Source organism: Oncorhynchus nerka, linkage group LG26 (genome assembly GCF_034236695.1).
Source record: "Oncorhynchus nerka isolate Pitt River linkage group LG26, Oner_Uvic_2.0, whole genome shotgun sequence".
NCBI lineage: Eukaryota > Metazoa > Chordata > Actinopteri > Salmoniformes > Salmonidae > Oncorhynchus > Oncorhynchus nerka.
Genome location: NC_088421.1, coordinates 49,068,283 through 49,095,318, shown reverse-complemented (window position 1 = coordinate 49,095,318; position 27,036 = coordinate 49,068,283). Strand labels below are relative to the sequence as shown.

At 47.1% G+C, this 27,036-nt stretch overlaps 2 protein-coding genes across 2 annotated transcripts in view; both read left to right on the top strand.

Annotated features, from left to right (window-relative positions):
• Positions 1-5,935, top strand: part of LOC135564905 (serine/threonine-protein kinase SMG1-like) — a 28,004-nt gene extending 22,069 nt beyond the window's left edge. The window contains exons 9-11 of the mRNA XM_065010991.1: positions 411-508; positions 5,265-5,486; positions 5,789-5,935. Coding sequence (XP_064867063.1) covers positions 411-508; positions 5,265-5,486; positions 5,789-5,935 — 467 coding nt within the window. The remainder of the gene's footprint in view (positions 1-410; positions 509-5,264; positions 5,487-5,788) is intronic.
• LOC135564791 (serine/threonine-protein kinase SMG1-like) overlaps positions 5,833-27,036 on the top strand; it is a 137,286-nt gene continuing 116,082 nt past the window's right edge. The window contains 13 exon segments of the mRNA XM_065010850.1: positions 5,833-5,890; positions 7,043-7,342; positions 7,694-7,857; positions 8,420-8,581; positions 10,055-10,173; positions 17,118-17,205; positions 17,610-17,657; positions 17,659-17,697; positions 20,798-20,938; positions 21,157-21,407; positions 22,568-22,764; positions 23,049-23,210; positions 25,171-25,325. Of these exon segments, the coding sequence (XP_064866922.1) occupies positions 7,046-7,342; positions 7,694-7,857; positions 8,420-8,581; positions 10,055-10,173; positions 17,118-17,205; positions 17,610-17,657; positions 17,659-17,697; positions 20,798-20,938; positions 21,157-21,407; positions 22,568-22,764; positions 23,049-23,210; positions 25,171-25,325 (1,823 nt within the window). The 5' untranslated portion in view covers positions 5,833-5,890; positions 7,043-7,045.

Genomic DNA, 27,036 nt, shown 5'->3' with positions numbered 1-27,036 from the left:
TTTACACCAGGCTTGTCATGGGGGATCCAATCAGGACCCCACAGGTGGTTTGAGTTAAACTCCATATAGTTTAAATGGATTAAAGCCAAATGGGAACTGATTATGGACCGATATTCATAGTTTATTGACAGTCAAGGAGCATCAAATTCCCAACACTATCAATAGTGGAGTCATTTCCTGGAAATGGACTGCAAGGACATAATAAGTAGAGTGCAGCCATCCGGACCTCTCAACACCGAATACGGGCCCTGGGGCAAAATGAGTTGGACACCTCTGGTTTTGCACAAGTCAACTGTGTGTGAACTGTGTGTGTGTGTGAACTGTGTGTGTGTGTGAACTGTGTGTGTGTGTGTGAACTGTGTGTGTGTGTGTGAACTGTGTGTGTGTGTGTGAACTGTGTGTGTGTGCAGGCTGGCTGCAGAGCCTGGAACAGTTCTGGGTAGCAGACCTAACCTTCTCCACCACGCTGTTGGGACAGTTTCTAGAGGACATGGAGGCCTACGCAGAGGTCAGTAACACCACTACACACACACACACACACACACACACACACACACACACACACAGAGTTCTGGGTAGCAGACCACCGGTGGACTCTAATGAAGTTGTTGTGACATCAAGGATGATCAATGGAAATGTATTTAATCCATTAAGATTTCAGGCTTTAACACAACAACATGCAGAATAAGTCTAGGGGTTTAACACAACAACATGCAGAATAAGTCTAGGGGTTTAACACACAACAACATGCAGAATAAGTCTAGGGGTTTAACACAACAACATGTAGAATAAGTCTAGGGGTTTAACACAACAACAACATGTAGAATAAGTCTAGGGGTTTAACACAACAACATGTAGAATAAGTCTAGGGGTTTAACACCACAACATGTAGAATAAGTCTAGGGGTTTAACACCACAACATGTAGAATAAGTCTAGGGGTTTAACACAACAACAACATGTAGAATAAGTCTAGGGGTTTAACACAACAACATGTAGAATAAGTCTAGGGGTTTAACACCACAACATGTAGAATAAGTCTAGGGGTTTAACACACAACACAGAATAAGTCTAGGGTTTGTAGAATAAGTCTAGGGGTTTAACACAACAACATGTAGAATAAGTCTAGGGGTTTAACACCACAACAACATGCAGAATAAGTCTAGGGGTTTAACACCAACATGTAGAATAAGTCTAGGGTTTAACACCACAACATGTAGAATAAGTCTAGGGTTTAACACCACAACATGTAGAATAAGTCTAGGGGTTTAACACACAACATGTAGAATAAGTCTAGTCTAGGGGTTTAACACCACAACATGTAGAATAAGTCTAGGGGTTTAACACCACAACATGTAGAATAAGTCATGTAGAATAAGGGGTTTAACACCACAACATGTAGAATAAGTCTAGTGGTTTAACACCACAACATGTAGAATAAGTCTAGGGTTTAACACCACAACATGTAGAATAAGTCTAGGGGTTTAACACCACAACATGTAGAATAAGTCTAGGGGTTTAACACAACAACATGTAGAATAAGTCTAGGGCTTTAACACCACAACAACATGCAGAATAAGTCTAGGGGTTTAACACCACATGTAGAATAAGTCTAGGGGTTTAACACAACAACATGCAGAATAAGTCTAGGGGTTTAACACCACAACATGTAGAATAAGTCTAGGGGTTTAACACCACAACATGTAGAATAAGTCTAGTGGTTTAACACCACAACATGTAGAATAAGTCTAGGGGTTTAACACCACAACATGTAGAATAAGTCTAAGGGTTTAACAAGTCTAGGGGTTTAACAACAACATGTAGAATAAGTCTAGGGGTTTAACAACAACATGTAGAATAAGTCTAGGGTTTAACACAACAACATGTAGAATAAGTCTAGGGGTTTAACACAACAACATGTAGAATAAGTCTAGGGTTTAACACCACAACATGTAGAATAAGTCTAGGGGTTTAACACAACAACATGTAGAATAAGTCTAGGGGTTTAACACAACAAATGTAGAATAAGTCTAGGGTTTAAACACAACAACATGTAGAATAAGTCTAGGGTTTAACACACAACAACATGTAGAATAAGTCTAGGGGTTTAACACAACAACATGTAGAATAAGTCTAGGGGTTTAACACAACAACATGCAGAATAAGTCTAGTGGTTTAACACCACAACATGTAGAATAAGTCTAGTGGTTTAACACCACAACATGTAGAATAAGTCTAGGGGTTTAACACAACAACAACATGCAGAATAAGTCTAGGGGTTTAACACCACAACATGTAGAATAAGTCTAGGGGTTTAACACCACAACATGTAGAATAAGTCTAGGGGTTTAACAACACAACATGTAGAATAAGTCTAGGGGTTTAACACAACAACATGTAGAATAAGTCTAGGGGTTTAACAACACAACATGTAGAATAAGTCTAGGGGTTTAACACCACATGTAGAATAAGTCTAGGGGTTTAACACCACAACATGTAGAATAAGTCTAGGGTTTAACACAACGCATGTAGAATAATCCTGTTGTTTAACATTACATTTGAATAAGTCAGGGTTTGAACAAATCTATGGAATAAGTCTAGGGGTTTCCCACGTAGAATAAGTCTAGGGTTTCCAGGACCTGGGTTTCACGTGGGTTCTAGGGGTTTAACACAACAACAACATGTAGGTCTAGGGGTAGAGTCGGGGTTTAACACCCCCTCCCACGTAGAATAAGTCTAGGGGTTTAACCCAAACTAGAATAAGTCTAGTGGTTTAACACAACAACTGAATAAGAGGGTTTAACAGCACAACATGTAGAATAAGTCGCTGAATAAGTCTAGGGACAACATGTAGAATAAGTCTAGGGGTTTAACCCCATGTAGAATAAGTCTAGGGGTTTAACACCACAACATGTAGAATAAGAGGGGTTTAACCGCCCATCATGTAGAATAACAGGCATGCAGAATAAGTCGTTTAACACAACAACTGATAGGGTTTAACACCACAAATGGAATAAGAGGGGTTTAACACACACACACATCAGAATAAGTCTAGGGTTTAACACACACACACACACACACACACACATCACACACACACACACACAACATGTAGAACCCATCACACAACATGTAGACCCCCATCACACAGGAGAGAATAAGTCTAGTGGGACACACACACACACACACACACACACACACAGGCATACGTCTCTCTGATGTAAGTTTAACACCACAGAGAGAGACACACACACACACACACACACACACACACACACACACACAGGCATACGTCTCTGATGTAAGGAGACACACACACACACACACAGGCATACGTCTCTGATGTAAGGAGAGAGACACACACACACACACACACACACACAGGCATACGTCTCTGATGTAAGGAGAGAGACACACACACACACAGGCATACGTCTCTGATGTAAGGAGAGAGACACACACACACACACACACACACACACACACACACACACAGGCATACGTCTCTGATGTAAGGAGAGAGACACACACACACACAGGCATACGTCTCTGATGTAAGGAGAGAGACACACACACACACAGGCATACGTCTCTGATGTAAGGAGAGAGACACACACACACACACACACACACAGGCATACGTCTCTGATGTAAGGAGAGAGACACACACACACACACACACCCATCACACACACATCACACAGGCATACGTCTCTGTAAGGCGAGATGGGGAGAAAGACACACAGACTCTCGTAATTAACCAGGCATATGTCACATAATTTGATCCCAACACAATCTTACCTCCTCCCTCTCTCCTTCTGATCCACTCTCCTTCCACCCTCTCTCCTTCCTCAGGCCCTCTCTCTCTTTGGGAGAAAGACTCCCTCTCTCCTTCCTCCCTCTACTGTCACTCTTTGATCCTCCCTCTACCTCCTCCTTCCTTCCTCCCTCTACTCCCTCTCTCCTTCCTCTCCTTCCTCCCTCTCTCTTTCCTTTCTCCCTCTGTCCTTCCTCTCTCTCCCTCTCCCCTCTACTCTCTCTCTCTCTCCCTTCCTCCCCTTCCTCTCTCCTCTCCCTCTACTCTCTCTCTCCTTCCTCTCTCTCCTTCCTCTCTCTCCCCTTCCTCTCTCTCTCCTTCCTCCTCTCCTTCCTCCCCTCTACTCCCTCTCTCCTTGCTCCCTCTCTCCTTCCTCCCTCCTTGCTCCTCTCTCCTTCCCTCCCTCCTTCTCCTTCCTCTCTCCTTCCTCCCTCCTTCCTCCCTCTCTCCTTCCTCCCTCTCCTCTCTCTCTCCTTCCTCTCTCTCCTTCCTCTCTCTCCTTCCTTCTCTCCCTCTCTCCTTGCTCCCTCTCTCCTTGCTCCCTCTCTCCTTCCTCTCTCTCCTTCCTCCCTCTACTCCCTCTCTCCTTCCTCCCTCTACTCCCTCTCTCCTTCCTCCCTCTCTCCATCTCTCCTTCCTCCCTCTCTACTTCCTCCCTCTACTCCCTCTCTCCTTGCTCCCTCTCTCCTTCCTCCCTCTACTCCCTCTCTCCTTCCTCCCTCTCCTCCCTCTCTCCTTTCTCCCTCTACTCCCTCTCTCCTTCCTCCCTCTACTCCCTCTCTCCTTCCTCCCTCTACTCCCTCTCTCTTTCTCCCTCTACTCCCTCTCTCTTCCTCTCTCCTTGCTCCCTCTCTCCTTACTCCCTCTACTCCCTCTTTCTTCCTCCCTCTACTCCCTCTCTCCTTCCTCCCTCTGCTCCCTCTCTCCTTCCTCCCTCTACTCCCTCTTTCCTTCCTCCCTCTACTCCCTCTCTCCTTCCTCCCTCTACTCCCTCTCTCCTTCCTCCCTCTACTCCCTCTCTCCTTCCCCCCTCTACTCCCTCTCTCCTTCCTCCCTCTACTCCCTCTCTCCTTCCTCCCTCTACTCCCTCTCTCCTTCCTCCCTCTACTCCCTCTCTCCTTCCTCCCTCTACTCCCTCTCTCCTTCCTCCCTCTACTCCCTCTCTCCTTCCTCCCTCTACTCCCTCTCGCCTTCCTCCCTCTCTACTTCTTCCCTCTACTCCCTCTCGCCTTCCTCCCTCTCTACTTCTTCCCTCTACTCCCTCTCGCCTTCCTCCCTCTCTACTTCTTCCCTCTACTCCCTCTCGCCTTCCTCCCTCTCTACTTCTTCCCTCTACTCCCTCTACTTACTCCCTTTCTCCTTTCTCCTTCCTCTCTCTCTCCTTCCTCCCTCTACTCCCTCTCTCCTTCCTCTCTCCTTCCTCCCTCTCTCCTTCCTCCCTTTCTCCAGGTTTTGAACCGGGTTTTGGCGTGCGTGTCGACGGCCAAGCAGGTGTTGTTCTCTGAGCCGGTGTTGACGGCGGGGAACGAGTGTGTGTGTGTCCTGCTGGTGAGCTTGGAGCCGTCCGCACAGCTGACCGACGCCGTCATCACCTACGGTCTGGACCAGCTGGATGCCTGCCGGGCCTGTGGCCCAGAGTACAGCCTGGCCGTCCTCAGCCTCATCACGTTGGTAAGAACTGGTTCTAATACTGGTTTGCATGCGGCCGGGGACTGGTTTTATACGGCCGGGGACTGGTTTTATACGGCCGAGGACTGTTTTTATACGGCCGGGGACTGTTTTTATACGGCCGGGGACTGGTTTTGTGAGCGGAAACTTGAATGTTGCGTCCAATATAGGCCTACATTCTGAAACATGTTGACAATTTTATGCATGTCTGCCCGAATGCAGAGAACTGGTTGGTCGTTCAACGCGTTGCCTCTCCTCTTAATAATAACCCCATATTGATTATCTCCTCTCTCTCTGTGTTGTAGATTGTGGACCAGATCAACACTAAGCTCCCAGCGTGGTTTGTGGAGAAGCTGCTGGCTCCAACATCACAGCTCCTGGAGCTACGCTTCAACAGGGACAGAGAGGTGGGTGTGTTTGTCAGGGATGTGACAAATGGAAACAGTTCTTGACTTTTAAACTGCAGTTAAAACGATAAGAAAAATGTGTAGAATTGTGACCTATGGGGCCAAATGAAGTTCCATCGACCACCACCATAGGCTGAATCTCAAACCCAACACTTGGGCCCCTAAGCCCTTGGTCTCTGATAAACACAGAGATGTAATGTTAGCTAGCTAGCTAAGGATGTTGGGCTCTGATAAACAGAGAGATGTAATGTTAGCTAGCTAGCTAAGGATTTTGGGCTCTGATAAACACAGAGATGTAATGTTAGCTAGCTGAGGATGTTGGGCTCTGATAAACAGAGAGATGTAATGTTAGCTAGCTAGCTAAGGATTTTGGGCTCTGATAAACACAGAGATGTAATGTTAGCTAGCTGAGGATGTTGGGCTCTGATAACAGATGTAATGTTAGCTAGTTAAGGATGTTGTGCTCTGATAAACACAGATGTAATGTTAGCTAGCTAAGGATGTTGGGCTCTGATAACAGATGTAATGTTAGCTAGCTAAGGATGTTGGGCTCTGATAACAGATGTAATGTTAGCTAGCTAGCTAAGGATGTTGGGCTCTGATAACAGATGTAATGTTAGCTAGCTAGCTAAGGATGTTGGGCTCTGATAACAGATGTAATGTTAGCTAGCTAGCTAAGGATGTTGGGCTCTGATAACAGATGTAATGTTAGCTAGCTAGCTAAGGATGTTGGGCTCTGATAACAGATGTAATGTTAGCTAGCTAGCTAAGGATGTTGGGCTCTGATAACAGATGTAATGTTAGCTAGCTAGCTAAGGATGTTGGGCTCTGATAACAGATGTAATGTTAGCTAGCTAGCTAAGGATGTTGGGCTCTGATAACATATGTAATGTTAACTAGCTAAGGATGTTGGGCTCTGATAACAGATGTAATGTTAGCTAGCTGAGGATGTTGTGCTCTGATAAACACAGAGATGTAATGTTAGCTAGCTGAGGATGTTGTGCTCTGATAAACACAGAGATGTAATGTTAGCTAGCTAAGGATGTTGGGCTCTTGCTCTCTCTCTCTCCAGGTGATGTCAGCAGCCCTGGGTGTGTACCAGTCTGTGTCTTCACTGACCCCCTCTGCTCTCTCCCCCCCACCCCCCCCCAGGTGATGTCAGCAGCCCTGGGTGTGTACCAGTCTGTTTTGAGCCTGAAGAACATCCCCATTCTGGAAGCAGCGTATAAACTGGTTCTGGGAGAGATGGCCTGTGCCCTGTCCAGCCTTCTGGCCCCCCTGGGCCTCTCTCCGACCCCTGGTACCCCCTCCCCAACCCCTCCACCCTTTCCCGGCATTCAGCATCCTGTCTTCGCCCCCCTCACCCTCACCCCAGAGAGGGCAGAGTTCACCCTCATCTTCAACCTGTCAGCCCTCACCACCATCGGCAACACCAAGAACTCACTCATAGGGGTATGTTGGATTACACACACACACACACACACACACACACACACACACATAATTTCTGGCCCAAATACCAAGAACTCACTGATAGGGGTATGTTGGATTTACCACACACACATACACATACACACACACACACACGCACATTTCTGGCCCAAATACCGAGCACTCACTCATAGGGGTATGTTACATAACACACACTGCACTACCATCAGCAACACCAAGTAACATGACTGAACTGTAACTTAAAATGTACCTCTGGCTTGTCTCTCCTCCCTCTCCCTCTGCCCCCCCTCCCCTCTCCCTCCCTTTGCCCCCCTCTCTGCCTCTCCCTCTGCCCCCCCCCCCACTCTGTAGATGTGGGCTCTGTCTCCGACGGTGTTTGCGTTGTTGAGTCAGAACCTGATGTTGGTCCACTCTGACCTGGCCGTCTACCACCCTGCTGTACAATATGCTGTGTTATATACCCTGTACTCACACTGTGTAACACACACTACCACCCTGTACTCACACTGTACCAGGTAACACACACTACCACCCTGTACTCACACTGTACCAGGTAACACACACTACCACCCTGTACTCACACTGTACCAGGTAACACACACTACCACCCTGTACTCACACTGTACCAGGTAACACACACTACCACCCTGCTGTTATATACCCTGTACTCACACTGTACCAGGTAACACACACTACCACCCTGTACTCACACTGTACCAGGTAACACACACTACCACCCTGCTGTTATATACCCTGTACTCACACTGTACCAGGTAACACACACTACCACCCTGTACTCACACTGTACCAGGTAACACACACTACCACCCTGCTGTTATATACCCTGTACTCACACTGTACCAGGTAACACACACTACCACCCTGTACTCACACTGTACCAGGTAACACACACTACCACCCTGCTGTTATATACCCTGTACTCACACTGTACCAGGTAACACACACTACCACCCTGTACTCACACTGTACCACAAAACTTAAATCTTTTTTTAAACAGTTCACCACATTCTGTTGTCTTCTCTTTCAATCCTCTCTCTCTCCCCCTCTGTTTTTCAGACATGATCACTTCATCTCGTCCAGCCTGTCCTCTTCCTCCCCTTCTCTCTTTGACGGGGCGGTCATCAGCACGGTAACCACGGCAACCAGGAAACACTTCAGCACCCTGCTGTCCCTGCTGGGAGCCCTGCTGAGGAAGGAGCAGCTCTACACTGAGGCCAGGTACACGCGCTATACATGTCTCACACACACACACAGGTGTAGTTGAACGATAACTGTGGGTGGAATTATTGTCATCAAAAGGAGACTTCTTTACATTTCTTCAAAACAATCCAACTTGTATTATTTAATTAGTGCAGTAATGGAGCTTATTATTTAATTAGTGCAGTAATGGAGCTTATTATTTAATTAGTGCAGTAATGGAGCTTATTATTTAATTAGTGCAGTAATGGAGCTTATTATTTAATTAGTGCAGTAATGGAGCTTATTATTTAATTAGTGCAGTAATGGAGCTTATTATTTAATTAGTGCAGTAATGGAGCGTATTATTTAATTAGTGCAGTAATGGAGCTTATTTAATTAGTGCAGTAATGGAGCGTATTATTTAATTAGTGCAGTAATGGAGCTTATTATTTAATTAGTGCAGTAATGGAGCTTGTCAGCGACCCTGGATGTTACGAGACGCAGCATTTTATAGCAAAGTTCATCCATGACAAACAACAGATGTATGGAATGGGTCACGAGGTTAGGATTCATATATAAGAGATAATAATAATTCACAGCAGACAGTATCTGCGGTAAAGACTGTCCTTATTGTGTAGAGACCAGGTTCTGGCCCCCCAACTCCATACTGGAGCCATGTCCCCCTGGGGGACCCCAACTCCATACTGGAGCCATGTCCCCCTGGGGGACCCCAACTCCATACTGGAGCCATGTCCCCCCCAGTACAGAAACATTACCTCAGGCTCTGGAATGTGGTATCACCCAAAGACATGGTCAATCTCCTGTCAGTGTTAAATCTCCCAGAGGCCCATCCTCCAGAACACACACAGTGTTCTCAGAACCTTCTGTTCTGTTGCTCATTTGAATGACAGTATTATAACACAATCTCCCAGAGGCCCATCCTCCGTAGAACACACAGTGTTCTCAGAACCTTCTGTTCTGTTGCATAAAACAACCATTTGATGCTATGACAGTATTATAACACAATCTCCCAGAGGCCCATCCTCCATAGAACACAGTGTTCTTAGAACCCTCTGTTCTGTTGCATAAAACAACCATTTGATGCTATGACAGTATTATAACACAATCTCCCAGAGGCCCATCCTCCATAGAACACAGTGTTCTTAGAACCCTCTGTTCTGTTGCATAAAACAACCATTTGATGCTATGACAGTATTATAACACAATCTCCCAGAGGCCCATCCTCCATAGAACACACACAGTGTTCTTAGAACCCTCTGTTCTGTTGCATAAAACAACCATTTGATGCTATGACAGTATTATAACACAATCTCCCAGAGGCCCATCCTCCATAGAACACACACAGTGTTCTCAGAACCCTCTGTTCTGTTGCTTAAAACAACCATTTGATGCCATGACCGTATTATAACACAATCTTGTAATTTCTCCACCATATAACCTAACCTAGTGTGTGTGTGTGTGTGTGTGTGTGTGTGTGTCTGCTCCAAACAGGAAGCTGTTGTTGACGTGGTCTCTGGAGATGTGCCTGATGATGAAGAGGTCTGATACCTACACCCCTCTCTTCTCCCTCCCCTCCTTCCACAAGTTCTGCAAGGGTCTGCTCCACAACGGTAAATACTGTATCTATAGAGAGGGTCTGTTCCACAACGGTAAATACTGTATCTATAGAGAGGGTCTGTTCCACAACGGTAAATACTGTCTATAGAGAGGGTCTGCTCCACAATGGTAAATACTGTCTATAGAGAGGGTCTGTTCCACAATGGTAAATACTGTCTATAGAGAGGGTCTGTTCCACAATGGTAAATACTGTCTATAGAGAGGGTCTGTTCCACAATGGTAAATACTGTCTATAGAGAGGGTCTGTTCCACAATGGTAAATACTGTTTAACTATAGAGAGGGTCTGTTCCACAACGGTAAATACTGTTTATCTATAGAGAGGGTCTGCTCCACAATGGTAAATACTGTCTATAGAGAGGGTCTGTTCCACAATGGTAAATACTGTCTATAGAGAGGGTCTGTTCCACAATGGTAAATACTGTTTAACTATAGAGAGGGTCTGTTCCACAACGGTAAATACTGTTTATCTATAGAGAGGGTCTGTTCCACAACGGTAAATACTGTGGAACTATAGAGAGGGTCTGTTCCACAACGGTAAATACTGTGGATCTATAGAGAGGGTCTGTTCCACAACGGTAAATACTGTTTAACTATAGAGAGGGTCTGTTCCACAACGGTAAATACTGTTTATCTATAGAGAGGGTCTGTTCCACAACAGTAAATACTGTGGAACTATAGAGAGGGTCTGTTCCCAACGGTAAATACTGTGGATCTATAGAGAGGGTCTGTTCCACAATGGTAAATACTGTCTATAGAGAGGGTCTGTTCCACAATGGTAAATACTGTATCTATAGAGAGGGTCTGTTCCACAACGGTAAATACTGTCTATAGAGAGGGTCTGTTCCACAACGGTAAATACTGTTTAACTATAGAGAGGGTCTGTTCCACAACGGTAAATACTGTTTAACTATAGAGAGGGTCTGTTCCACAACGGTAAATACTGTTTAACTATAGAGAGGGTCTGTTCCACAACGGTAAATACTGTTTAACTATAGAGAGGGTCTGTTCCACAATGGTAAATACTGTCTATAGAGAGGGTCTGTTCCACAATGGTAAATACTGTATCTATAGAGAGGGTCTGTTCCACAACGGTAAATACTGTCTATAGAGAGGGTCTGTTCCACAACGGTAAATACTGTTTAACTATAGAGAGGGTCTGTTCCACAACGGTAAATACTGTTTAACTATAGAGAGGGTCTGTTCCACAACGGTAAATACTGTTTATCTATAGAGAGGGTCTGCTCCACAATGGTAAATACTGTTTATCTATAGAGAGGGTCTGTTCCACAACGGTAAATACTGTGGAACTATAGAGAGGGTCTGTTCCACAACGGTAAATACTGTTTAACTATAGAGAGGGTCTGTTCCACAACGGTAAATACTGTTTATCTATAGAGAGGGTCTGTTCCACAACGGTAAATACTGTTTATCTATAGAGAGGGTCTGTTCCACAACGGTAAATACTGTTTATCTATAGAGAGGGTCTGTTCCACAACGGTAAATACTGTTTAACTATAGAGAGGGTCTGTTCCACAACGGTAAATACTGTTTATCTATAGAGAGGGTCTGCTCCTCAACGGTAAATACTGTTTATCTATAGAGAGGGTCTGTTCCACAACGGTAAATACTGTGGAACTATAGAGAGGGTCTGTTCCACAACGGTAAATACTGTTTAACTATAGAGAGGGTCTGTTCCACAACGGTAAATACTGTATCTATAGAGAGGGTCTGTTCCACAACGGTAAATACTGTTTATCTATAGAGAGGGTCTGTTCCACAACGGTAAATACTGTATCTATAGAGAGGGTCTGTTCCACAATGGTAAATACTGTATCTATAGAGAGGGTCTGTTCCACAACGGTAAATACTGTCTATAGAGAGGGTCTGTTCCACAACGGTAAATACTGTTTATCTATAGAGAGGGTCTGTTCCACAACGGTAAATACTGTGGAACTATAGAGAGGGTCTGTTCCACAACGGTAAATACTGTTTATCTATAGAGAGGGTCTGTTCCACAATGGTAAATACTGTCTATAGGGTCTGTTCCACAATGGTAAATACTGTATCTATAGAGAGGGTCTGTTCCACAACGGTAAATACTGTCTATAGAGAGGGTCTGTTCCACAACGGTAAATACTGTTTAACTATAGAGAGGGTCTGTTCCACAACGGTAAATACTGTTTAACTATAGAGAGGGTCTGTTCCACAACGGTAAATACTGTTTAACTATAGAGAGGGTCTGTTCCACAACGGTAAATACTGTTTAACTATAGAGAGGGTCTGTTCCACAACGGTAAATACTGTTTATCTATAGAGAGGGTCTGCTCCACAACGGTAAATACTGTTTATCTATAGAGAGGGTCTGTTCCACAACGGTAAATACTGTTTAACTATAGAGAGGGTCTGTTCCACAACGGTAAATACTGTTTAACTATAGAGAGGGTCTGTTCCACAACGGTAAATACTGTTTAACTATAGAGAGGGTCTGTTCCACAACGGTAAATACTGTTTAACTATAGAGAGGGTCTGTTCCACAACGGTAAATACTGTTTAACTATAGAGAGGGTCTGTTCCACAACGGTAAATACTGTTTATCTATAGAGAGGGTCTGTTCCACAACGGTAAATACTGTTTATCTATAGAGAGGGTCTGCTCCACAATGGTAAATACTGTTTATCTATAGAGAGGGTCTGTTCCACAACGGTAAATACTGTGGAACTATAGAGAGGGTCTGTTCCACAACGGTAAATACTGTTTATCTATAGAGAGGGTCTGTTCCACAACGGTAAATACTGTTTATCTATAGAGAGGGTCTGTTCCACAACGGTAAATACTGTTTATCTATAGAGAGGGTCTGTTCCACAACGGTAAATACTGTTTAACTATAGAGAGGGTCTGTTCCACAACGGTAAATACTGTTTATCTATAGAGAGGGTCTGCTCCTCAACAGTAAATACTGTTTATCTATAGAGAGGGTCTGTTCCACAACGGTAAATACTGTGGAACTATAGAGAGGGTCTGTTCCACAACGGTAAATACTGTTTATCTATAGAGAGGGTCTGCTCCACAACGTTAAATACTGTTTATCTATAGAGAGGGTCTGTTCCACAATGGTAAATACTGTCTATAGAGAGGGTCTGTTCCACAACGGTAAATACTGTGGAACTATAGAGAGGGTCTGTTCCACAACGGTAAATACTGTTTATCTATAGAGAGGGTCTGTTCCACAACGGTAAATACTGTTTATCTATAGAGAGGGTCTGTTCCACAACGGTAAATACTGTTTATCTATAGAGAGGGTCTGTTCCACAACGGTAAATACTGTGGAACTATAGAGAGGGTCTGTTCCACAACGGTAAATACTGTTTAACTATAGAGAGGGTCTGTTCCACAACGGTAAATACTGTGGAACAAAAGAGAGGGTCTGTTCCACAATGGTAAATACTGTGGAACTATAGAGAGGGTCTGTTCCACAACGGTAAATACTGTTTATCTATAGAGAGGGTCTGTTCCACAATGGTAAATACTGTTTAACTATAGAGAGGGTCTGTTCCACAATGGTAAATACTGTGGAACTATAGAGAGGGTCTGTTCCACAACGGTAAATACTGTTTAACTATAGAGAGGGACAACGGTAAATACTGTTTATCTATAGAGAGGGTCTGCTCCACAAGTAAATACTGTTTATCTATAGAGAGGGTCTGTTCCACAACGGTAAATACTGTTTAACTATAGAGAGGGTCTGTTCCACAACGGTAAATACTGTTTAACTATAGAGAGGGTCTGTTCCACAACGGTAAATACTGTTTAACTATAGAGAGGGTCTGTTCCACAACGGTAAATACTGTTTAACTATAGAGAGGGTCTGTTCCACAACGGTAAATACTGTTTATCTATAGAGAGGGTCTGTTCCACAACGGTAAATACTGTTTATCTATAGAGAGGGTCTGTTCCACAACGGTAAATACTGTGGAACTATAGAGAGGGTCTGTTCCACAACGGTAAATACTGTTTAACTATAGAGAGGGTCTGTTCCACAACGGTAAATACTGTTTATCTATAGAGAGGGTCTGTTCCACAACGGTAAATACTGTTTATCTATAGAGAGGGTCTGTTCCACAACGGTAAATACTGTTTATCTATAGAGAGGGTCTGTTCCACAACGGTAAATACTGTTTAACTATAGAGAGGGTCTGTTCCACAACGGTAAATACTGTTTATCTATAGAGAGGGTCTGCTCCTCAACGGTAAATACTGTTTATCTATAGAGAGGGTCTGTTCCACAACGGTAAATACTGTGGAACTATAGAGAGGGTCTGTTCCACAACGGTAAATACTGTTTAACTATAGAGAGGGTCTGTTCCACAACGGTAAATACTGTTTATCTATAGAGAGGGTCTGTTCCACAACGGTAAATACTGTTTATCTATAGAGAGGGTCTGTTCCACAACGGTAAATACTGTGGAACTATAGAGAGGGTCTGTTCCACAACGGTAAATACTGTGGATCTATAGAGAGGGTCTGTTCCACAACGGTAAATACTGTTTAACTATAGAGAGGGTCTGTTCCACAACGGTAAATACTGTTTATCTATAGAGAGGGTCTGTTCCACAACGGTAAATACTGTGGAACTATAGAGAGGGTCTGTTCCACAACGGTAAATACTGTGGATCTATAGAGAGGGTCTGTTCCACAATGGTAAATACTGTCTATAGAGAGGGTCTGTTCCACAATGGTAAATACTGTATCTATAGAGAGGGTCTGTTCCACAACGGTAAATACTGTCTATAGAGAGGGTCTGTTCCACAACGGTAAATACTGTTTAACTATAGAGAGGGTCTGTTCCACAACGGTAAATACTGTTTAACTATAGAGAGGGTCTGTTCCACAACGGTAAATACTGTTTAACTATAGAGAGGGTCTGTTCCACAACGGTAAATACTGTTTAACTATAGAGAGGGTCTGTTCCACAACGGTAAATACTGTTTATCTATAGAGAGGGTCTGCTCCACAACGGTAAATACTGTTTATCTATAGAGAGGGTCTGTTCCACAACGGTAAATACTGTTTAACTATAGAGAGGGTCTGTTCCACAACGGTAAATACTGTTTAACTATAGAGAGGGTCTGTTCCACAACGGTAAATACTGTTTAACTATAGAGAAACAACGGTAAATACTGTTTAACTATAGAGAGGGTCTGTTCCACAACGGTAAATACTGTTTAACTATAGAGAGGGTCTGTTCCACAACGGTAAATACTGTTTATCTATAGAGAGGGTCTGTTCCACAACGGTAAATACTGTTTATCTATAGAGAGGGTCTGCTCCACAATGGTAAATACTGTTTATCTATAGAGAGGGTCTGTTCCACAACGGTAAATACTGTGGAACTATAGAGAGGGTCTGTTCCACAACGGTAAATACTGTTTATCTATAGAGAGGGTCTGTTCCACAACGGTAAATACTGTTTATCTATAGAGAGGGTCTGTTCCACAACGGTAAATACTGTTTATCTATAGAGAGGGTCTGTTCCACAACGGTAAATACTGTTTAACTATAGAGAGGGTCTGTTCCACAACGGTAAATACTGTTTATCTATAGAGAGGGTCTACTCAACAGTAAATACTGTTTATCTATAGAGAGGGTCTGTTCCACAACGGTAAATACTGTGGAACTATAGAGAGGGTCTGTTCCACAACGGTAAATACTGTTTATCTATAGAGAGGGTCTGCTCCACAACGTTAAATACTGTTTATCTATAGAGAGGGTCTGTTCCACAATGGTAAATACTGTCTATAGAGAGGGTCTGTTCCACAACGGTAAATACTGTGGAACTATAGAGAGGGTCTGTTCCACAACGGTAAATACTGTTTATCTATAGAGAGGGTCTGTTCCACAACGGTAAATACTGTTTATCTATAGAGAGGGTCTGTTCCACAACGGTAAATACTGTTTATCTATAGAGAGGGTCTGTTCCACAACGGTAAATACTGTGGAACTATAGAGAGGGTCTGTTCCACAACGGTAAATACTGTTTAACTATAGAGAGGGTCTGTTCCACAACGGTAAATACTGTGGAACAAAAGAGAGGGTCTGTTCCACAATGGTAAATACTGTGGAACTATAGAGAGGGTCTGTTCCACAACGGTAAATACTGTTTATCTATAGAGAGGGTCTGTTCCACAATGGTAAATACTGTTTAACTATAGAGAGGGTCTGTTCCACAATGGTAAATACTGTGGAACTATAGAGAGGGTCTGTTCCACAACGGTAAATACTGTTTAACTATAGAGAGGGTCTGTTCCACAACGGTAAATACTGTTTATCTATAGAGAGGGTCTGCTCCACAACGGTAAATACTGTTTATCTATAGAGAGGGTCTGTTCCACAACGGTAAATACTGTTTAACTATAGAGAGGGTCTGTTCCACAACGGTAAATACTGTTTAACTATAGAGAGGGTCTGTTCCACAACGGTAAATACTGTTTAACTATAGAGAGGGTCTGTTCCACAACGGTAAATACTGTTTAACTATAGAGAGGGTCTGTTCCACAACGGTAAATACTGTTTATCTATAGAGAGGGTCTGTTCCACAACGGTAAATACTGTTTATCTATAGAGAGGGTCTGTTCCACAACGGTAAATACTGTGGAACTATAGAGAGGGTCTGTTCCACAACGGTAAATACTGTTTAACTATAGAGAGGGTCTGTTCCACAACGGTAAATACTGTTTATCTATAGAGAGGGTCTGTTCCACAACGGTAAATACTGTGGAACTATAGAGAGGTAAATAACTTAAATTCCCAGGTGTTCCAGAAATTCTAGATGAAATATTCCTCCTGATTCTGGGGGGTCTTCCAACCAGGATTTTCAGAACCTGATTCCTGCAGTGTGTGTGTGTGTGTGTGTTGACTCTGCTCTCTGTCGGTCTGCAGCCCTGAATGAGGACCCAGTCATCTGCCTCCAGACCTGCAACAGCCTTCAGGTCATCTCCTCCTCACTCAACACAGAGCTGCTGCAGAGGTAACACACACACACAGACACACACACACACACACACACACACACACACACAGAGACACACACACACACAGAGACACACACACGCACGCACACGCACGCACACACAAAACAACCCCTTATATACACACACACACACACCTAAAACAACCCCTTATACACACACACACACACACACACCTAAAACAACCCCTTATACACACACACACACACACACACCTAAAACAACCCCTTATACACACACACACCTAAAACAACCCCTTAAACACACACACACACACACACCTAAAACAACCCCTTATATACACACACACACACACACCTAAAACAACCCCTTAAACAACCCCATACACAAAAGCATCAACCCAAAAGTGTGTATAACGTTGTGTCTGTCCTGTGCCTCCCAGGTGTGTGGATGTTTGTCGTGTCCAGCTGGTGCACTCTGCGGTGATGTTGCAAGCTGCTGAGGACAATCCCTCTGGACGTGACACTCAGGTCAGCACACAACACAGACCGATCACCCTCCTCTATCCTCAATTACTGACTGGGGCTGCTCTAAGGCCGGGACCCTGTCGGTGACTGACTGCTCTAAGGCCGGGACCCTGTCGGTGACTGACTGCTCTAAGGCCGGGACCCTGTCGGTGACTGACTGCTCTGAGGCCGGGACCCTGTAGTGACTGACTGCTCTGAGGCCGGGACCCTGTCGGTGACTGACTGCTCTGAGGCCGGGACCCTGTCCTGACAGACTGCCTGAGGCCGGGACCCTGTCGGTGACTGACTGCTCTGAGGCCGGGACCCTGTCGGTGACTGACTGCTCTGAGGCCGGGACCCTGTCGGTGACTGACTGCTCTGAGGCCGGGACCCTGTCGGTGACTGACTGCTCTGAGGCCGGGACCCTGTCGGTGACTGACTGCTCTGAGGCCGGGACCCTGTCGGTGACTGACTGCTTGGGCCGGGACCCTGTCGGTGACTGACTGCTCCCTGCCTGTCGGTGACTGACTGCTCTGAGGCCGGGACCCTGTCGGTGACCGACTGCTCTGAGGCCGGGACCCTGTCGGTGACCGACTGCTCTGAGGCCGGGACCCTGTCGGTGACCGACTGCTCTGAGGCCGGGACCCTGTCGGTGACCGACTGCTCTGAGGCCGGGACCCTGTCGGTTTGACTGCTCTGAGGCCGGGACCCTGTCGGTGACTGACTGCTCTGAGGCCGGGACCCTGTCGGTGACTGACTGCTCTGAGGCCGGGACCCTGTCGGTGACTGACTGCTCTGAGGCCGGGACCCTGTCGGTGACTGACTGCTCTGAGGCCGGGACCCTGTCGGTGACTGACTGCTCTCCGGGACCCTGTCTGACTGACTGCTCTGAGGCCGGGACCCCCTCTGACTGACTGAGGCCGGGACCCTGTCGGTGACTGACTGCTCTGAGGCCGGGACCCTGTCGGTGACTGACTGCTCTGAGGCCGGGACCCTCGGTGACTGACTGCTCTGAGGCCGGGACCCTGTCGGTGACTGACTGCTTTAAGGCCGGGACCCTGTCGGTGACTGACTGCTCTGAGGCCTGTCGGTGACTGACTGCTCTAAGGCCGGGACCCTGTCGGTGACTGACTGCTCTGAGGCCGGGACCGGTGACCGACTGCTCTAAGGCCGGGACCCTGTCGGTGACCGACTGCTCTGAGGCCGGGACCCTGTCGGTGACCGACTGCTCTGAGGCCGGGACCCTGTCGGTGACCGACTGCTCTGAGGCCGGGACCCTGTCGGTGACTGACTGCTCTGAGGCCGGGACCCTGTCGGTGACTGACTGCTCTGAGGCCGGGACCCTGTCGGTGACTGACTGCTCTGAGGCCGGGACCCTGTCGGTGACTGACTGCTCTGAGGCCGGGACCCTGTCGGTGACTGACTGCTCTGAGGCCGGGACCCTGTCGGTGACTGACTGCTCTGAGGCCGGGACCCTGTCGGTGACTGACTGCTCTAAGGCCTGTCGGTGACTGACTGCTCTGAGGCCGGGACCCTGTCGGTGACTGACTGCTCTGAGGCCGGGACCCTGTCGGTGACTGACTGCTCTGAGGCCGGGACCCTGTCGGTGGCTGACTGCTCTGAGGCCGGGACCCTGTCGGTGGCCGACTGCTCTGAGGCCGGGACCCTGTCGGTGGCCGACTGCTCTCGGGACCCTGTCGGTGGCCGACTGCTCTGAGGCCGGGACCCTGTCGGTGGCCGACTGCTCTGAGGCCGGGACCCTGTCGGTGGCCGACTGCTCTGAGGCCGGGGGCCTGTCGGTGGCCGACTGCTCTGAGGCCGGGACCCTGTCGGTGGCCGACTGCTCTGAGGCCGGGACCCTGTCGGTGGCCGACTGCTCTGAGGCCGGGACCCTGTCGGTGGCCGACTGCTCTGAGGCCGGGGGCCTGTCGGTGGCCGACTGCTCTGAGGCCGGGACCCTGTCGGTGGCCGACTGCTCTGAGGCCTGTCGGTGGCCGACTGCTCTGAGGCCTGTCGGTGGCCGACTGCTCTGAGGCCGGGACCCTGTCTGATCACGCCTTGTATCCCTCACATGTAAAGAACATTTCTGATTGGGCCGTTATCTGCAACGGTTTACCTTTTAAAAGGCACGGTGTCGACAGACTCATTCAATCCCGGCCTGACAATATTCAATGTTTTTCTTTTACCAAAGAGACCTGGTTAACGATGCCAGCTGGGTCACAATGCTACAAATAATTCCAAACATGAAAAAACGCACACATTCTGTCACATAGAAAACAAATAAACGAATATGTTTATTAAGTCATCTTCAAGTCAAACTTCAAGTAACTTGTCATTATCATAGCAGCAAAATGAATGAAATCGGCTATGCGCTCACTCATGGTCTGGTTTTTATCAGTCAAAACTTCAACTAATGTAAAAACGAATTGGGTGAGTTGCTTGGATTGTCTTTATATCTACACTGAGAATACCAAACACTATGAATACCTTCCTCATATTGTCTTTATCTACACTGAGAATACCAAACACTATGAATACCTACCTCATATTGTCTTTATATCTACACTGAGAATACCAAACACTATGAATACCTTCCTCATATTGTCTTTATCTACACTGAGAATACCAAACACTATGAATACCTTCCTCATATTGTCTTTATATCTACACTGAGAATACCAAACACTATGAATACCTACCTCATATTGTCTTTAACTACACTGAGAATACCAAACACTATGAATACCTACCTCATATTGTCTTTATATCTACACTGAGAATACCAAACACTATGAATACCTACCTCATATTGTCTTTATCTATCTGTGTGACCTTAGTGTGTGTGTGTCTGCAGTAACCTTAATGTGTGTGTGACCTTAATGTGTGTGTGACCCTGCGGTAACCTTAATGTGTGTGTGACCCTGCGGTAACCTTAATGTGTGTGTGTGACCCTGCAGTAACCTTAATGTGTGTGTGACCTTAATGTGTGTGTGACCCTGCAGTAACCTTAATGTGTGTGTGTGACCCTGCAGTAACCTTAATGTGTGTGTGACCCTGCAGTAACCTTAATGTGTGTGTGACCCTGCAGTAACCTTAATGTGTGTGTGTGTGTGTGACCCTGCAGTAACCACAGCCACCCAGAGATAGAGGAGATCTCCTTGGTGGTCCGTCGTCACATGAGCCGCCCCCCCAGCAGCACCTTTCACCCCCAGGACTTCAGTGACCTCATCAGCTTCATCCTCTATGGCAGCCAGCACCGCGGAGGGTAGGCTTCCTGGCTCTGGGGGGGATCCTTCTGCTAATGTGTGTGTCGTGGGTCCCGTGTGCCTCAGTTGGTAGAGCTTGGGGCTTACAACGCCAGGGTTGTGGGTTCGATTCGCATGAGGGACCAGAATGGGGAAGGGGAAACTGTGTGTGTGTGTGTTCTGCTAAGTTGTGTGTGTGTGGATATATGCTAATGTGGGTTTATCTGTGTTCCTACAGTAAAGAACCGTGGCTGGAGCGTCTGTACCACAGCTGCCAGCGCCTGGAGAAGCGCGAGGGTGTCTCGTCAGGTCGTGAAGGGGGTGTGTGTGTCTCCGGTGCGGGTGGCGGTGTGTGTGTACCGCGGGGTCTGCTGAAGACGGAGGCGGTGCTGTGGCAGTGGGCGGTGTGGGAGGCAGCTCAGTTCACAGTGTTGTCTAAACTCCGTACCCCGCTGGGACGGGCACAGGACACCTTCCAGACCATAGAGGGTACGGGCTGTTACACACACTAAAACACACACACACACACACTAAAACACACACCCACACACACTAAAACACACACCCACACACACTAAAACACACACACACACACTAACACACACACACACACTAACACACGCACACACTAAAACACACACACACACACTCAAAAACACACACACACTTAGTCCAGAGTTTTCCCCATGATTTTTTTAAACATGTTGATAAGGTGGGGGAGGCCTGGAGAGGGGCTGTTCTTTGCATTTCTGAACCCCTGTAGCTCTGCCCCATGTAGCTCCGCCCCTGTAGCTCCTCCCCTGTATCTCCGCCCCATGTAGCTCCGCCCCTGTAGCTCTGCCCCTGTAGCTCCTCCCCTGTAACACTGATGTCCTGCCAGTTAGACCCGTAAACCAGGGGTGTGAAACTCATTTTCCCTGTGAGCCACATTTACTTTTCAGCAAGTTCCGGAGGGCCACACTGAAAATGTTATTTCTTTCACTGTCAAAATGGTTTGGGGAATTTCCGATGCTCCCTGACGGTCTAGCTTTCAGATCGGTGATAAGTCTGTTAGCCAGCTGGACACAGTCATGAAACTGTACCAAATGCAGGTCCATTATAATTTCTACACAGTTTCCATTTGGTTTGAGTCATTTGAAAGTATATTGAGCCTCCCCCCTATTCCATCCTATACACATTCTGGATTTACATGTTGCCTCTTTCAAGAACATATCCTTCCCTCTCTCCTCCCTCCCTCCTCCCCTTCCTCCATCCCTCCTCCCCTTCCTCCATCCCTCCTCCCCTTCCTCCATCCCTCCTCCCCTCCCCTCCTCCTCCTCCCCTCTTCCCTCCCTCCCTCCCCTCTCCTCCTCTCTCTCTCTCCTCCCCACCCTCCCTCTCCTCCCCCCTCTCCCTCCCTCCCCTCCCTCTCTCCTCTTCCTCTCTCCTCCTCTCCCTCCCTTCCCTCTCTCCTCCTCTCCTCTTCCCTCCCCTCCCTCTCTCCCCCTCTCCTCTCCTCCTCCTCTCCTCTTCCCTCCTCTCCTCTCCTCCCCTCCTCTTTCCCTCTCTCCTCTCCTCTTCCCTCCTCCCCTCCCCTCTCCTCTTCCCTCCCCCCCCCTGTAGGGTCCCCTCCTCTCCTCCCCCCTCCTCCCCTCCTCCCTCCTCTCCAGGTATAATCCGCAGCCTGGCGGCCCACAGTCTGAACACTGAACAGGAGCTCAGCCAATGGAGCGGCGGCGACACAGACGACGGTCACCATAGCAACCAGCTGCGTCTGGCGCTGCTCTTGCAGTTCCTGGAAAACCTGGAGAAACTGATGTACAACGCCTACGAGGGCTGTGCCAACGCTCTGACCGCTCCACCCAAGGTACACACACCCCTACACACACACACACCCCTACACTGTGAGATACTGATGTACAGCTCCTACGAGAGCTGTCCCAACGCTCTGACCACACCACCCAAGGCGCACGCACACCTACACACACACACAGATGTACAGCTCCTACGAGAGCTGTCCCAACGCTCTGACCACACCACCCAAGGCGCATGCGCGCACACACAGCCCCAAGTGGCCCCCAGCTCCTAATGTTAACTGTCTCTCTCTGTCTGTCTCTCTGTCTGTCTCTCTGTGTGTGTGTGTGTATCCAGGGTATCAGAACATTCTTCTATACCAACCGTCAGACCTGCCAGGATTGGCTGACTCGTATCCGCCTGGCCCTGATGAGGGTGGGGCTTCTGTCCGGCCAACCAGCAGTCACCGTGCGCCACGGCTTGGACCTGCTGACTGAGATCCAGAACAGCAGCACTCTGGTAACGGGAGGAGAGACGCACAGTCCCAGGCCTGTGTCCTAAACCACACCCTATTCCCTATATAGTGCACTACTTTTGACCAGAGCCCCAACTGAACCTATTGTACTTGACCACACAGAGAAACACACTCAGCATTACCTTGTTCCAACAGTCAGTCAACTGTTTTCAACCACGACCCCTTTACCTGAAGTTACTAAATACATCACCTGTAACTGACCCCCCCCCATGTCTCCTCTCTGTAGGGTCCATGTCTCTACTGGTCATCTGTAACTGACCCCCATGTCTCCTCTGGTCACCTGTAACTGACCCCCATGTCTCCTCTCTCTGTAGGGGTCTCAGGTCTCTATGTCTCCTCTGGTCATCTGTAACTGACCCCCATGTCTCCTCTGGTCACCTGTAACTGACCCCCATGTCTCCTCCTCTGTAGGGTCCAGGTCTCCTCTCTGTAGGGTCCAGGTCTCTACTGGTCATCTGTAACTGACCCCCATGTCTCCTCTGGTCATCTGTAACTGACCCCCATGTCTCCTCTCTGTAGGGTCCAGGTCTCTTCTGGTCATCTGTAACTGACCCCCATGTCTCCTCTCTGTAGGGTCCAGGTCTCTACTGGTCATCTGTAACTGACCCCCATGTCTCCTCTGGTCACCTGTAACTGACCCCCATGTCTCCTCTGTAGGGTCCAGGTCTCCTCTCTGTAGGGTCCAGGTCTCTACTGGTCATCTGTAACTGACCCCCATGTCTCCTCTGGTCATCTGTAACTGACCCCCATGTCTCCTCTCTGTAGGGTCCAGGTCTCTACTGGTCATCTGTAACTGACCCCCATGTCTCCTCTCTGTAGGGTCCAGGTCTCTACTGGTCACCTGTAACTGACCCCCATGTCTCCTCTCTGTAGGGTCCAGGTCTCTACTGGTCACCTGTAACTGACCCCCATGTCTCCTCTGTAGGGTCCAGGTCTCCTCTCTGTAGGGTCCAGGTCTCCTCTCTGTAGGGTCCAGGTCTCTACTGGTCACCTGTAACTGACCCCCAGGTCTCCTCTCTGTAGGGTCCAGGTCTCTACTGGTCACCTGTAACTGACCCCAGGTCCTCTCTCTGTCATCTGTAACTGGTCCAGGTCTCTACTGGTCACCTGTAACTGACCCCCATGTCTCCTCTCTGTAGGGTCCAGGTCTCTACTGGTCATCTGTAACTGACCCCCATGTCTCCTCTCTGTAGGGTCCAGGTCTCTACTGGTCATCTGTAACTGACCCCCATGTCTCCTCTCTGTAGGGTCCAGGTCCACTGGTCTCCACTGTCACCTCTCCTCTCTGTAGGGTCCAGGTCTCTACTGGTCATCTGTAACTGACCCCCATGTCTCCTCTGGTCACCTGTAACTGACCCCCATGTCTCCTCTCTGTAGGGTCCAGGTCTCTACTGGTCATCTGTAACTGACCCCCATGTCTCCTCTCTGTAGGGTCCAGGTCTCTACTGGTCATCTGTAACTGACCCCCATGTCTCCTCTCTGTAGGGTCCAGGTCTCTTCTGGTCATCTGTAACTGACCCCCATGTCTCCTCTCTGTAGGGTCCAGGTCTCTACTGGTCACCTGTAACTGACCCCCATGTCTCCTCTGTAGGGTCCAGGTCTCCTCTCTGTAGGGTCCAGGTCTCCTCTCTGTAGGGTCCAGGTCTCTACTGGTCAGCTGTAACTGACCACCATCTCTCCTCTCTGTAGGGTCCAGGTCTCCTCTCTGTAGGGTCCAGGTATCTTCTGGTCATCTGTAACTGACCCCCATGTCTCCTCTGTAGGGTCCAGGTCTCCTCTCTCTAGGGTCCAGGTCTCTACTGGTCACCTGTAACTGACCCCCATGTCTCCTCTGTAGGGTCCAGGTCTCCTCTCTGTGAGGGTCCAGGTCTCTACTGGTCATCTGTAACTGACCCCCAGGTCTCCTCTGGTCATCTGTAACTGACCCCCATGTCTCCTCTGTAGGGTCCAGAGTTGGAGGCTCCTCTGGTGATGCTGGTAGAGGCTCTGTGTGAACTTCACTGTCCTGAGGCTATCCAGGGTTTAGCTGCCTGGAGTCTCACCAACACTGGCAAGAGTCTGGCTTGGGTCAGCTCTGTGGCACTACAGGCTGAGGGGCGGTAAGGAAAACCACCCCTGTGTGTGTGTGTGTGTCTCAAGTGGAGGCCAAGCTTAGTGTATTTAAGGGGCAATTCTTGACAGATTTAACTTTCTAAATGCTTCATGATCTTAGTTCCCATCAGATCCTAAAATATAAGCTTGTTTTATACAAATGTTTTGAATGAAAAAAAATATAAACAAACACTATACCCCCTTACCATGGTTACAACTGGAATGTTGCTCTATGATGTCATGGATGGTTACAACTGGAATGTTGCTCTATGATGTCATGGATGGTTACACCTAGAATGTTGCTCTATGATGTCATGGATGGTTACACCTAGAATGTTGCTCTATGATGTCATGGCTGGTTACAACTGGAATGTTGCTCTATGATGTCATGGATGGTTACAACTAGAATGTTGCTCTATGATGTCATGGCTGGTTACAACTGGAATGTTGCTCTATGATGTCATGGATGGTTACAACTAGAATGTTGCTCTATGATGTCATGGATGGTTACAACTAGAATGTTGCTCTATGATGTCATGGATGGTTACACCTAGAATGTTGCTCTATGATGTCATGGATGGTTACACCTAGAATGTTGCTCTATGATGTCATGGCTGGTTACAACTGGAATGTTGCTCTATGATGTCATGGCTGGTTACAACTGGAATGTTGCTCTATGATGTCATGGCTGGTTACAACTGGAATGTTGCTCTATGATGTCATGGCTGGTTACAACTGGAATGTTGCTCTATGATGTCATGGCTGGTTACAACTGGAATGTTGCTCTATGATGTCATGGCTGGTTACAACTGGAATGTTGCTCTATGATGTCATGGCTGGTTACAACTGGAATGTTGCTCTATGATGTCATGGCTGGTTACAACTGGAATGTTGCTCTATGATGTCATGGCTGGTTACAACTGGAATGTTGCTCTATGATGTCATGGCTGGTTACAACTGGAATGTTGCTCTATGATGTCATGGCTGGTTACAACTGGAATGTTGCTCTATGATGTCATGGCTGGTTACAACTGGAATGTTTGTTCTATGATGTCATGGCTGGTTACAACTGGAATGTTTGTTCTATGATGTCATGGCTGGTTACAACTGGAATGTTGCTCTATGATGTCATGGCTGGTTACAACTGGAATGTTTGTTCTATGATGTCATGGCTGGTTACAACTGGAATGTTGCTCTATGATGTCATGGCTGGTTACAACTGGAATGTTGCTCTATGATGTCATGGCTGGTTACAACTGGAATGTTGAGCTATGATGTCAATGATGGTTGGTCCTTAAATCCAAAGCTCTGTCTGTGAAGTTGAGTGGTTACATTTCTCCAGTCCCATCCCTCAGCTTTTTACCCAAATGGGGCAGTGAGTACGCTTTATTGTTTCAACTGCTGATTGACACTTTAAATGTAGTCAAAAAGCAGGTAGTACACACCTCTGTAGTCCATAGACCATATAGTAGCCCATATCTCTCTCTGTCAAGACCATATAGTAGCCCATATCTCTCTCTGTCAAGACCATATAGTAGCCCATACCTCTCTGTAAATACCCTATAGTAACCCATACCTCTCTCTCTGGAAATACCCTATAGTGACCCATACCTCTCTGTCAAGACCATATAGAAGCCCATACCTCTCTGTCAATACCCTATAGTAACCCATACCTCTCTCTCTGTAAATACCATATAGTAACCCATACCTCTCTCTGTA